The sequence below is a fragment of the Podarcis raffonei genome, chromosome 4 (genome assembly GCF_027172205.1).
Source record: "Podarcis raffonei isolate rPodRaf1 chromosome 4, rPodRaf1.pri, whole genome shotgun sequence".
NCBI lineage: Eukaryota > Metazoa > Chordata > Lepidosauria > Squamata > Lacertidae > Podarcis > Podarcis raffonei.
Window position 1 is genome coordinate 104,668,698 of NC_070605.1, and position 13,802 is coordinate 104,682,499.

The following is a 13,802-nucleotide window of genomic DNA, read 5'->3' on the forward strand; positions in this document are numbered from 1 at the left end:
TGAAGCAATTCTGGGATGTTAAACTGTTGCACAGTAAGTCTCCAAAATACCAGATGATGGGGAGAACAAAGGAGAAGAACTCTTGTCCTCCTAGTTTGCTTGTGAGCTTTTATGGAATGACTAGTTGGTCACCGATTGAAGCCTTGGGTGAGAGCCAATGTAGCAATGTGACCTCTCTCCCTCCCATGAGCCCCACAAGTGACCTCCAAAGATCTGCTCTGGAGGCTTATGGGACTCTATCAAACAGAGTTTAATGGCCTGGGGAGGTGCTGTAGGAGGGAGAAAAGGAACCAAGTCCTGTTGCACAAGCACATAGACATCACTAAATGTTGCTCATTATACTGGACATTGTCCTGAAATAACAAAGTCATTCTTATTTTCTAAGTAATTCAACCAAACATTGTAGCAGCTGAAGCTAATTCCTTTGCTTTCAAAACAGATTGGTTGTAAGTAACTTTGACCTGATTGTTCCAAGATATTCAAGAGCAACACCCTCAATTAATATGAACTTGATTATGTTTTGTAAAGCAAGGTTGATGCTTTTACTTTTTTTGCCAGGTTATCAAAATATTATTTATTGAAGGTGTTCCTCAGCAAATTCTGATGCCTCAACAATACCCTTACCGTTCCATATACAATATTCCCAAATACTTATTTTCAACCCCCCACCCCATTTTGCTGTTTTGAGGGGGGAACAATATGGCGGACCACCATTACGATAATGGTAAAGACCAAACAGCCATGCATAAAATTCTACTGATGTAGCAGGGGTTTTCAGTTCAGCCTCTTGAACTTCCGGAAAAGACACTCCTTAAAAACCAGGAGACCCTCCATTTCAGGAAGGGCTGCAGCTGGACAGGAAACATTGGGCGCTGCACAATTAAGTCTTACTCACTGAAGATGTACTGAAATTAATGGTCCTAACTTTTGGATACCACCCATTACTTGTCCATGCAAACATGAACCTATCGGGTTCACAAACACCATTGTTTGTTTTTAAACCACGCCTTTATTGAAAAAGAAACATTTCCATGCAACTTAGTCAGAAATAATAAAAAATAAAAAAATAAAGCTGAAGCCTGATAGGAAATTTGTTTTCTACATTCACACATTACACTAAATGACAGGTGAGGAAATGGATCCAGCCAACCCTCCAAGAGCCGCACATCAGGTGACTTGGCTCAAGGGAAGAATTAGAAGTGCACTCTGGATTATTTTTAATTTTTACAGTCTCAGCTTGCACCAAGTCACAGATGCAAATATTCCTGCTGAAAACAGGGAAGGGATTCAATCCCAAATGCATGCTGTGCTTTAGGTGGGGATCAATTTAACTCAGAAACTCTGGAGCGGAGCCAATCCCAGCAGGGCTTATAACTACAGTGGTACCGCGGGTTAAGTACTTAATTCGTTCCGGAGGTCTGTTCTTAACCTGAAACTGTTCTTAACCTGAAGCACCACTTTAGCTAATGGGGCCTCCCGCTGCCGCCACGCCGCTGGAGCACAATTTCTGTTCTCATCCTGAAGCAAAGTGCTTAACCCGAGGTACTATTTTTGGGTTAGTGGAGTCTGTAACCTGAAGCGTATGTAACCTGAGGTACCACTGTACTATAGTGCTAAATTTAAAAGGTGCTGAGTTCAAGCTCTGCTTGCAGAAGATCATTCAGGAGAGCACTCTAAGAGTAACACCACATCCAAACCAGTAGCTGTAAAAAGAACTGCATTTCCCCCAAAGCTATCTTCACCACTCTATTGAATTCCCTGCCACACACACACCCTTTTAACCATTAAGTAGGTTCAGAAGACAATCAGAACATGGCTTGTTATTTTGAAGTTTGGTATACACACATGCAATAACTTCCTTCTATACGTCAAGCTATCAGTTATATAGCCACTAGACATTTAACAGCTACACAAAGGAGTAAAAAACTTGATTTTGCTGCCTGCCACTGCCGAAGCAAGGGGTTGCTAAGTATCTGGCAGGCTTTAGCACATGGGAGTTGAGCAGTGTTTGGCTTAGCTGGTCACAACTTGAGCAGGCTTACCAGCTTTAGATCAGAGTTAAGTACATCCTCTACTTACAAAAATATTTATTTATTATATTTATAAAGTTAAACAACTTTAGTGCAGGGAAGTGCACTAAAAACAAAGAATGAAAATAAATATTAAAAATATGATACAAAACAATGAAAGGAGTATGAAGATTTATTTCTGGCAGATACACAATAAGGATGAATCATAATTTTGAGAACCTCAGATTAAACAACTTGTTCGTTTAATCTGAGGTTCTAACTCTTTTAATGTGGAAAAAAAGTATTTATCTGATGCTGAAAAAACTATAAAGATGGTGCCAGGTAAGCCTCTTGCCTGAATCTACTTCATAAATTGCTGTCACCAAGATAGCCCTCCTTAGGTGTCACCTATCTCACTTCATCTGCTGGGGAACTTAGAGCAGGACCTTCAATAAAGATTTTAAGGAGATACACACACACGGTGAAAAAAGTATTACAAAGCCTTGGCTTTTCTGAAGCAAAGCTCTGATTTGGACCCAAGTAGAAGCAAGGCAACATAAGCTGAACCATCCTGCTTTCTAAAGCAAAATCCAAACCAATGTAATCTTTGTTGTTTTAAAAAACACACACCTCAAAGCAGTGTGCACCAATGAAAGAAAATAAAGTATAATAATAATAATAATAATAATAATAATAATAATAATAATAATAATTGCAACAATAATTCATAAAGATACTCAAAAGTATTTTTGTTAATGTTTTGAAGTAGGAACTGGACCAACACTAAAATATGGAATGATCTAATTGAGGATGTCACTGAAATACTGTAATATACTGTTTAGTAAATAATAATAACAACATACAATATGCTGTGCTTACATCTTACTTTCAACCTGAAAGCAAATTATACTTAAACAAAGCAAACAGAATTTTCTTGTCTAGGAAACATCACAATGTACAACTATGGAATCACCACTTGGTGGAACTATTGCTGCATGTCAAGTCCTTGTTCCTTAAAAAATAAACAAGTCTTTTAAAATTGGGGGAGAATGTCCAAGTATAAATAAATAGTTTTAAATTTAACACTAGTTTTATGGAGTTGCATGTTTGAGCAGAAGAGTGCAGCTAGAATATGTATTTTCGATTCCATTTCAGAAAGTCTATAATTTATGCAGAGCAAAAGCATGCAGGCCAACTCAACAATAAGCTTCACTGAATTCCGTGGGACTTACTCCCAAGAACAGGCACCTACAATTACAGCCTAATTGTCTTAACACATTATCCACAAAACACTCAAACCTACTTGACACAATAATTTCCTATACACTCACCAGCATTAACTAGAGCCAGGGGAAGGCAACCTAAGGCCCATGGGCCAGAAGAGGCCCACGGAGGCCGTTTAACCGGCCCAAGAGCCACCCCCAAACTGAGCTGCGCTAAACTGGCGCAGCATGGCACAGGGACTCTCTTCCGCAGCTCCAGAAATTGTTTCTGCGCATGCCCAGACACCGGAAATCACGTCTGCACATGCCCAGACACCGGAAATCACGTCTGCACATGCCCAGACACTGGAAATCGCTTCTGCGCAGGCATGATTTTCGGTGTCTGGGCATGCACAGAAGCTATTTCTGGCATTGCGCTGCGCCGGCCCGGCCCACGGAGGATCTCTGTGGGAGTGATCCGGCCCATGCCTGGTAAGCCTTGCCAACCCCTGAACTAGACTATTATGTGTGGCAAGAACAGCACATAAATGCATGTTCTATGAGACTTCCATCAGGTCAAAAAGGAATAGGGGAACCAGGGAATACTTGGGTGTTGGAATAATGCATTTGTATAAAACAAAAATATAAAATATAGCACATTTTACTTTTGGGGCTTAACATCTTACAAAGGCAGCTTACAATATCATAAGAACACAATGAATACACCAACCACTGGTTGTACTGCTGTTGTGCAAAGCACTGCCTGCTCAGAGACACAAAAGCCCCTCTCGAAAGGCGTTCTGTTGGCTTTTGAAGAAGTTTCTGACAAAGACATTCACTTGATCTCACAACCAAAATCTCCTGTACTTGATATATTGTTTTAATGGTATTGTCTTATTTCTCATTTTATTTATAGGTGTTTATATATTAATGTTTTCGTAACCTGGTTTTCTATATTTTGTAAACCACTTAGAAACCTAGTTTGGCATTAAGCAGTATATAAATTAAAACAGGAAAGTTGCTAAAAGTGACCCTTTAGAGCACAATTACAGCAAGGAACATTGTTCCATGTACGTTGTGGTTTATGCAAGAGATGCACTGGATGCTCACAACCTTTGTGTACAGTGGTACCTCGGGTTACATGCACTTCAGTCTACATACGCTTCAGGTTACAGACTCCGCTAACCCAAAAATAGTACCTCGGGTTAAGAACTTTGCTTCAGGATGAGAACAGAAATTGTGCTCTGGCAGTGCGGCGGCAGCAGGAGGCCCCATTAGCTAAAGTGGTGCTTCAGGTTAAGAACAGTTTCAGGTTAAGAACGGACCTCCAGAACGAATTAAGTTCTTAACCTGAGGTACCACTGTACTTTGAGTTGACTGTGTGCCCTTCTTTCTCTCCCCAGCCCCCAGTCATGCACATCAGATTTCAAAACTATTATTTGAAACTATGCAGTGAGTTGGCTGGGGGAGCGGGTGCATGTGAATAAGCAATTAATATAGACTAACGTAATGAGAGACAGCTCTTCTCACTTATGGTCTTAAATGTGTTAGTTCTTCCTTAAACAGAAAGACAGAATCTCTCATTTATCTCAAAGCCTACATAATTTTATTTCGGATCCTGAATCAGAAGCATAACTAAATTTAGTTTACGGCTACAAAAAAAAGAATCTTGTTGAAATCACATGATTACACTCCAGTAAGTAGCAATCAAGAAAATTGTGCCAAAGGTTCAAAAGAGATACGTTCACTTGCATTTATGCCCAGAGTAGTATCATTTAAGCCATGTTTTTTCTAATAATTATTTTATTAAAGAGTTTCATGTAGATGTTAAATAGAATAGGGCATTGGTTATCAACCAGTGTTCCATGGCACCCTGGGGTGCCTTGAATGCTGGTCAGGTGTGCCGTGGGCAACACTGGCCTGCCTCCATCTCTCTTTCCTTCCTTCCCTCCCTCCTCTGATGCCCTATTGCATCTCTGCCTCCCAAAGGCTTGCATGGCTGTTTGTTGCAGCAGCCCTGGCTCTGGGGCTGGCCAGGGGGTGCTGGTTGCCAGGAGCTGAGGCAGCCTCGGAGGAAGCAAGCAAGTGGATGAGGGAGCCCAGCCAGTCTGCCAGCCCTTGCTGTTGGGAATGGACAGACAAGTGGGAGGCCGAACAGGCAGGCAGACAGGTGCAGTGCTGGCCTTTCTTGTGCTTGCTGCGTGCAGTGTCTGTCTGGGAGCTGAGTACCCAGCACTGAAGGGGTGCTTTTCTGCCATGCAGGCCCTGCTGCGCCTGCTGCTGCCACTCAAGGTGAGTAAGGTGATGGCCTCACGTTCACTTTCAGCTAGTCTCTGTTGGGCTGCTAAGGCTGGGGACATCCTCTTCCGAGGCCCCTGTAGGGTAGTATGAGGCATCTCTTTTGGGTGGGTGGCTCAGAGACCAGGCTCAGAGACCAGGGGTGGTGGCAGCGGCTGCCTGGAGGACTCCCAAAAAGAGGGGAGAGGAGGCTGGGGGAACACTCCACAAGGGAGGGTGTTTGGAAAAGGGTGAGGAGCTACAGGCAAGGGGTGACATAACTGGGCTCCTGAGCCCCACAGGGGTGCCGCACAAAGATTGCAGTCGGTCAAGGGAGCCATGGGCTCAAAAAAGGTTGAAAACCACTGGATTGTGTGTTGCATGAAGAATGACTTTCTTGAATCTTCCAATGTTCAGCTTCACTGAATGTCCAAAAGTTCTAACGTTATGAGAGAAAAAATTCTCCAGCCACTTTCTCCATGCCAGACATAATTTTATAAACTTCTATCATGATACCTCTTATTCCCCCTTTCTCTAAACTAAAAGTTCTGAACACTGCAACCTTTCCTCATAGAGGAGTCGCTCCATCCCCATGATTATTTTGGTTGCCCTTTTCTGAACCGGTTATACAATATTCTTTTTGAGGGGAGGTGACCACAACTGTATGCAGTAGTCCAAATGAAGCCGCACCATAGGTGTGTATAATGGGATTAGGAAACGGGTGGCTTTATTTTCAATTCCTTTCTTTAAAATCCCCAGCATGAGATTTGCCTTTTTCACAGCTACAACACACTGAGTATACACACTGGTACTTACCTAATTTTAAGACATGCTAAGGAACAATTGGTTGTTATTATGTCTTCATATGTAAAACCACAGAATTCAAAGAGGCTGCACTTTCTTTTCCCCATGACTGTAAACAATCTCAGCAAGCAATAAGCAAATAATAATAATAATTTATTTATACCCCATCCATCTGGCTGGGTTTCCCCAGCCACTCTGGGCGGCTTCCAACAAAAGATTAAAAATACATTAAAACATCATAAATAAAATAAAATTCCTTCCGGTAGCTCCTTAGAGACCAACTAAGTTAGTTATTGGTATGAGCTTTTGTGTGCATGCACACTTCTTCAGATACACTGAAACAGAAGTCATCAGACCCTTATATATAGTGAGAGGGTGGGGAGGGGTATTACTCAGAAGGGTGGTGGGAATGGGTGATTGGCTAATAGATGTGGTAAACCTGTTGACGACTGTTAATGACTGCAATTGGTCCTACAGGAAAAAGCAAGGGGTGAGATGGCTAAAAATAGCTTTATCATGTATAATGAGATAAGAATCCAATGTCTCTATTCAGACCAGGTCTCTCCATGGTTTTAAGTTTGGTAATAAGGTGCAATCCAGCAACTTCTCTTTCCTGTCTATTTCTGAAATTCTTTTGTAATAAGACAGCTACTTTGAGATCTTGTATAGAATGTCCTGGGAGACTGAAGTGTTCTCCTACTGGTTTCTCTGTCTTGTGATTCCTGATATCAGATTTATGTCCATTTATCCTTTGGCGTAGGGTTTGGCCTGTTTGTACAATATAGAGAGCTGAAGGGCACTGTTGGCATTTGATGGTATACACAATGTTAGAAGATGAGCAATTAAATAGTCCTGAGATGGTATGTTTGATGTTGTTGGGGCCAGTAATAGTGTTGTCCGGGTGTATGTGGCAGCAAAGTTGGCATCTGGGTTTATTGCAGGCTCTGGTACCAGTGTCCATGTTAAGTCTGGTTGTTGTATTATTGTGGGTGAGGAGTTGTTTAGGATTGGGTGGTTGTCTGTAGGCAATGAAAGGTCTTCCTCCCAGAGCTTGTGAAAGAGAACTGTCATTGTCTAGGAGAGGTTGTAGATCTCTGATGATGCGTTGTACTGTTTTAACATGGGAGCTGTATGTGATTACTAGTGGTGTTCTGTCAGCATGCAACAACCCACGCCCCAGGAAATGGCTGCGACTAGCCAGCTAAACCAGGTGAGGGTAGTCGAAGGGTCTCAAACCCTCGGTGACTTAGGGATTTCCCCTGCATGTGAAGACAGGCTCCTGCAGATTGAGCCGATGTGACCAATAGTGGATCCAACGGTCAAGAAGGCAGTTGCTGCATGTGCTGTAGAGAGAAATGAGAGGCAGATGGGGCTCATCTACCTCAGAAGGTAGCCCACCTAGAAGAAAGAAAAATCTTATCTTAAAAGTTCTACTGTCTTGTGGGTTATCTTTGGGAGAAGAAAAGGCTAAGGAGTAAAAACCACACAAATCCAGAGTGGAATCCCCAAGACAGTTGGATGGCACCTTGTATGCCTGTTTCTGGCAACTCTTGCAGCTGGTGCCAAACATATTGCTGTGCTTTCCTTTGGACTGCATCAGTGAAGCCAAGAGATGGATCTTGTCATCTGGACAGTCCAGGACCTCCACACACACTGCCCAGGCTTGCGCGACAGGGAGGTGACTCTGGTGTTGCTAACACAGCAGTTTGAGTTCACCCCTGGAGGAACACTCTATTCTCTCTGAAGATGGGCACCAACACACACACACACAGCATTAAAAGAAGTACTGAATTAGTAACATAATGCATGAATGTACATAATGCAAGTAAATATCAATTGTAACGTAACTTTTTTCAGATAACTATAGCCCTCTTTTCAAGTTTTCATGGTCTATCCATATGTTCTATCAAAACATGGTGGGCACCTAGACTGTACTTGTTGGCCCCTCATCTCTGTATGTTTAATAAAAAGTCAGAATAGGCTTTCCTCATTTTGAGTATGTGATCAAGAACCCTGGTCTGCACAGGGACTCCAAATTACCTGAGTATAGCTATACTGTATGCACAAAACCTATCTTCACCTTCTGCCTAACACATAGATAGAACATGAGGACAGGGCTAATGGGTGGAAGTCTGCTCTCTCTGCACCTGCTGACCAAAAGTGTTGATAGGAAAAGTAAACAGTATTTATTCAAAATATATATAGAGTTCCTAATGCCAGTTAGCTCAGTTGGTTAGAGAGTGGTGCTGATAATGCCAAGGTTATGGGTTCGATCCTCATACGGGCCACCTGAGATTCCTGCATTTCTGGGGGCTGGACTAGATTATCCTTCAGGTGCCTTCCATCTAGGATGCTAATGCACAGCTCAATGCTAGAGTTAGTGGGTGGGAGCCAGATTGTTGTGAATGGAAGGGCTCCTTCCACTCCTGGAAGGCACTGAGGTCCAGCAAAAGCTTCCCACTGGTGGAAGAGGGAAAGGGAGGCTTTTTAAAATGACTCCTTCATCCCCCATGCAGCCACTCGTGTCAGATGTTATCTCAAACCTCCAAATTTTGAACCGGGAAGACCTGGTGAAGTCTGCCTCTCAATCCTCTTCACCCAATGCTAGCTGAACTTCATTGAACATGATTTTGGATGCAACTCAGTTCAAAAGTGTATATCAGCCCCCGATTCTCTATCAAAAGTCAACCAATGTAAGGGGTCTTCTCCAATAAAAAATAAAATTTCAAACAAAGCTTTAAATGCTTAAGTCATATTATTTTACACATTTGGCTACTGGGGGGAAATTGGTATAGTTATACAATACATAAAATTAACAGGGAATATGTTTTGTGCATCAATACAAGTTAAATAAACACGTTGCTGGCCACATGCCTGCCAGGTACATCATGCTTTCACTGCAGCTTACAAAATTATTTTAGAGTATATATCTAATGAAGAAGTACTGAAGGTAAACTTAAAAGCAATACAAAGAATTTCTAAATTTTCACTCTAGTATGATCACTTTTTCTTTGTCTATTCTACTTGTCCCTGAACTCCTGGCAGGCTGGAAGTGAGTGGGTGAAGAGTTTGCCTATCACCTCCCTCACTCCAAATAATTAGCAACATTGCTTCACATCAGTGACCAAATATGTTTTCATACTGTTGTGAACTTGTCAACCAAAGCTGTCAACCTCGTGGTTAGGCCCAAGTACTACTTTAAAATATTAGCTTTGCTAGAATACTTTAGTATTCAGCATTTTACATTATTCAGCTTTCTCTACCAAAGCTGCTAAAGTAGAAAATGGTTTGTTTCAACAGTACATATACTGCAAGCAATGTAATTATTAGTTATAAATATAGCACTGAACAACAACAAATGAAATATACCTTGCAAGGTTCTTCAAGTGTACTTTCATTAATCTCTTAACTGTCAAGCTAACCTCAGCACATATCTGATGAAAAGTAAAGGGCGAGGACAGATTTCCACAGAAAGGACTAAAAAAAAATGCAAGCACAAATGCAAAAACCTTTAAATTGTGCCACCTTGATTTCCAATTGCACAGCAGCTAGTTTAATTATTTCTGGCCTAATCCTCACAAGCTGACAACATATCTTTAGGGGAAAGAGTGTACTGCGTGAGGAGTAACAGAAACCTAGGTTCAAAAGCTGGGACAGCAGTTAAAAGACTGACATGATAGAAATGCCTCAAACTTCAACTTCAAACTTTGACTCATCAGGTGAACTTAAGAAAATCTCTTTTCTTAGTCACTACATCTATAGTATAGGAGATTGCATTACTGATCTGCCATACACAGTTGTAAGGTATGCTAAAATAAAGTTTTGGAAATTCAATACAGGAGGCGACAAACGGCTGCTAAGAATATTTTTGGACGGTGAGCTGACGAGAAGGCAACCCGAACCCAAGTTCTGCAAACTCCCGAAAAGCAGCCCAGGTGCAAAGCGGCGCTGCCCTTGCAACCCCCCCCCGCCCCCCGCTGTCAAAACCCGAGAGGCCGGACCCCGCCGGGCATGCAGGGCGCGGCGCCGCGGAGGGCGCGATCTTCCTTCGCCACCGGCCTGCCTCTCGGCCCTTCAAGGGAGCCCTGAATGAATAAACAAACAGCGGGGATGAAGAGGGACCCGCTCGGGAGGCCTGCGGGGAAAGGGGGCGGCCCAGGAGGCCGCGTCAGGCAGGGGAGCCGCCAAGAGGGGCGAGAGGTCGCTGGGGGGCTGCCCTCCTCCCCCCCCGCCGCCCCACTCACCAGCCGGCCTCCGGGAGCGCCGAGGCGCCTCTCTCGGCCATGGCGCCGCCGCCTCCTCCTCTCCGCCCCCCGCGGAGAAAGGGCCACGCGGGGAGGCCTCGGCCCCGCCCGCCTCAGGCCCCGCCGCGCAGGCGCAGAGGCACCCGAGGGGAAGCACGCGAAGCCGGGGGAGGGAAAAGGAAGAACGGCAGGCCCCCTCCCCCCTCCGCCCGCCCCGCCCGGAGCGCCGCTTCGCCGACTCTCACGCTGCCGGAAGTCGGGGAGTCTCCGGCGCCCCCAGCTCCGCGCTTCCGCTTCCGCAGCTGCTTCCGCTTCCGGGTGGGAGGCGGGCCCTTCCGGCCAGCGGGCCGGGTCTTCCCCGAGCGCGCCCTTCGGGACCGAGGCTCTGGTGGCGGGGAGGCGCCTGGGGGGCGGGCAGAGCCAGGCAGCGCAGCCCGGGATTCGGGGAAAGGGAGAGGGCTCGGCCTCCGAAAGGGGCCCCGCCGGACACTCAATTAGCCTTTGGCTGAAGGGGGGGGGCGGGTTATTCTTTATTTTGTTTTCAGGTAATGTCTTTTTCTGGTTTTATACTGTAAACTGCCCGAGATCCTCGGGGGAAGGGCAGTATAGAAATGATAATAATAATACTAATAATAATAATATAACTCCATGAATAAATTTAGTCCTGCACTGTGTACCCCACCGTTCTTAAAAAGAGAGGGAGAAGTGGCCTGTGGTCCTGCAGTGTGAATGTGCTGATAACATAACAAGGTCAAAAGATGCGGCTGAAATTGGGAGCAGAACAGCCTTCCTCCAGGTGGCTTGACCCGCTCCCTCTCAGACTCCTTAGTCCGCCTTTTCCATCACCGCACAAGAAAGTGGCAGGACTCAGCCATGAAGGTTTGGGAGGCAATAAGACCACAGTCCGTGACTGCTGGGAGGAAAGGATTCAGTGGGGGTGGAGAGGATCTTTGGCTTTTCTGTTTCTGATTTTAATAGTTTCAAAAAATGATATTCGACGGATGGCTAAAGAAACAATTTAGAAACAGTTATAATCAAAGCATGTATTCGTACCATCCATCATCCACACAGCAAAGGCCTTATTTTTCAGGAGCTAAGTTCTAGTTAAGTAAATAGCGTCTAAAGGAGCTGAATCCTAGAGTGCTAACCCTGGAGAATCTACTCTAGCAAAGCAGTCTTGAGGGACCACAGTAAATTGCAACCAAAACCTAGATTATCAGTGCAATTCCAACCATATCTACTCAAAACTAAGTCCTGTTGAATTCAGTGGAGCTTGCAAAATGTAAGGTTTTGAACAAAGCCTAAGGGAACATAGTCCTATGCAGAAGAAGCTGGCCAGGGTAAATTAAGCCAGCATAATGTTACAGTAGTAGCAGGGCTGTTGCTGCTGCTCTGCCTAACCCTGACACAGTGGATATTTCATTTAATTCATTGTATCCCACCTTTCCCCCAGGGAGCTCATAGTGACTTACATGTTTTCCATTGCTCCCCATTTTATCCTCACAACAACAACCCTGCAAGATAGGTTAGGCTGAGAGGCAGGGACTGGCCCAAGATCACCCAGGGAGCTTCATGGCTGAGTGGGGATTAGAACCTTGGCTTCCCAGGTCCTAGTCCAACAATATTAACCACGACACCACACTGGAATACAAGCTGCCATCGCCATTGTGCGCACAGCCCAGGAGGGGAAAACACATACAATTAAATTGGCAGAGACATTACAGTAGTGCCCAACAATCAGTGACTGCTGGTGATGATACCCACATTGCCACTCATACATGAAGGGATATGTCACCAGCACATACCTTTGCACACAATATGCAATGCAAGACCTCTGTGCTGCCAGTCTGTCAGTCTCAGTTGCACAGCCAGCAACAAATGCACTGCTGCAAATCTCAATGCACCCCTGCAGGCAGGGATACAAACCCCCTTACACTTCTCAAAAGCATATTTATGTTTAATTCTTATATTATTATTATTTTTTTTTAATAATATTTATTGAAATTTTTCATAATATCTCCAATCTTACAATTTTGAACATCACTTATTTTAGCTTATCCGACCTCCCTCAACTCCTCTGGCAATCATCCATACTTAATCTCTTATCTACACATTCCTTAATTATAATATTACCATTTTAATACATTTTCCATCCTCTTTTACATTTTTGCAATATTCCTTATTTTTTCACAAAGCTTCTTTAAAACACACTAGCGTTATATTTTCCTCACATACAGTTTTCAAATAGTCCCTGAATTTCCCCCAGTCCTCTAAAAACTCATAATCTCTCTGAAGTCTGATTTTCCCCGTTAATTTATCAAGTTCTGCGAAATTTGTCAGTTTTTCTCTCCATTCTTCGATGTTTGGAAGTTCTTTCTGCTTCCACCTTTGGGCCAGCAATATTCTCGCAGCTGTTATTGCATATTGGAAGATTTTGCGATATAATATAATAATATAATATAAGTTTAATTCTTATATTATATTATATATTATATTATATTTATTATATTTTCTCCCATTAAAGTCAGTGGGAGAAAAAAAAATCCATGTACCAGGTTTGGAACAGGAGAAAATTTGCACCATGAATAAGGCCATTCCAGTGAAACCACACCCACTGCAACTTACTGGGGTCAGTTATATGAGAGTTTCCCTCTAATTTGCCAAATTCTCTACTATTGAACCAATGATTTTGTGTGTCTTTCCCACCCAATCAGCCTGACCCTACATGGTTCTGGTCTCTCAGTACCCAGCAAGCGTCACCTATGCAAGTTTAGAGTATATGAAGAGGGATTTTGAAATAAGTGGGCTTTATTTCCATGAAAATGCATTTTGAGTCAGAACTCCAGCACAAGAACGTTCATTGTCAAGTATCATTTAACAGTTCGTTCATAAATAGCAGTTCATCCATGAATGGAACATTAAGTACCACTGATGGCATTGCTGTAGATCATTTATGCACACCATCTATATAAACTGTTAGTAGCCTGAAACTATCACCTGCATGAGATAATTGATTAATGTATTTAATAATAGGAAATTAAATTGTATCACATAACTGAGAGATCTTTTAATTGATTACTTGCCCTTTTAACTGATTATTTTTAAAAATTTAATCATGTACCAAACTTAAATATGTGTCTTTTTGAGACATTGAAAGAAGCATAAAGTAATGTAATTTCCAAAAGCTACCACTCATTGCAGTAACAAACTAGAAGCAACATAGCTTCAGAAACCAATGCACTTTATGGGCCCCTTAAATGGTGTTA

General features: G+C 43.2%; 1 protein-coding gene across 4 annotated transcripts in view; it reads right to left on the reverse strand.

Annotated features, from left to right (window-relative positions):
• The window catches only part of TDRD3 (tudor domain containing 3), a 61,362-nt gene extending 50,593 nt beyond the window's left edge, over window positions 1–10,769 (reverse strand). For 2 of the 4 annotated variants that reach the window (XM_053384709.1, XM_053384707.1), the window contains exon 1: window positions 10,537–10,769. In XM_053384709.1, the coding sequence (XP_053240684.1) occupies window positions 10,537–10,577 (41 nt within the window). In that variant the 5' untranslated portion in view covers window positions 10,578–10,769. Of the gene's footprint in view, window positions 1–9,661; window positions 9,681–10,536 lie in introns of those variants that run through there. The other 2 variants (XM_053384708.1, XM_053384710.1) reach the window with 2 other exon arrangements.
• Window positions 10,770–13,802: the final 3,033 nt, after the last annotated feature.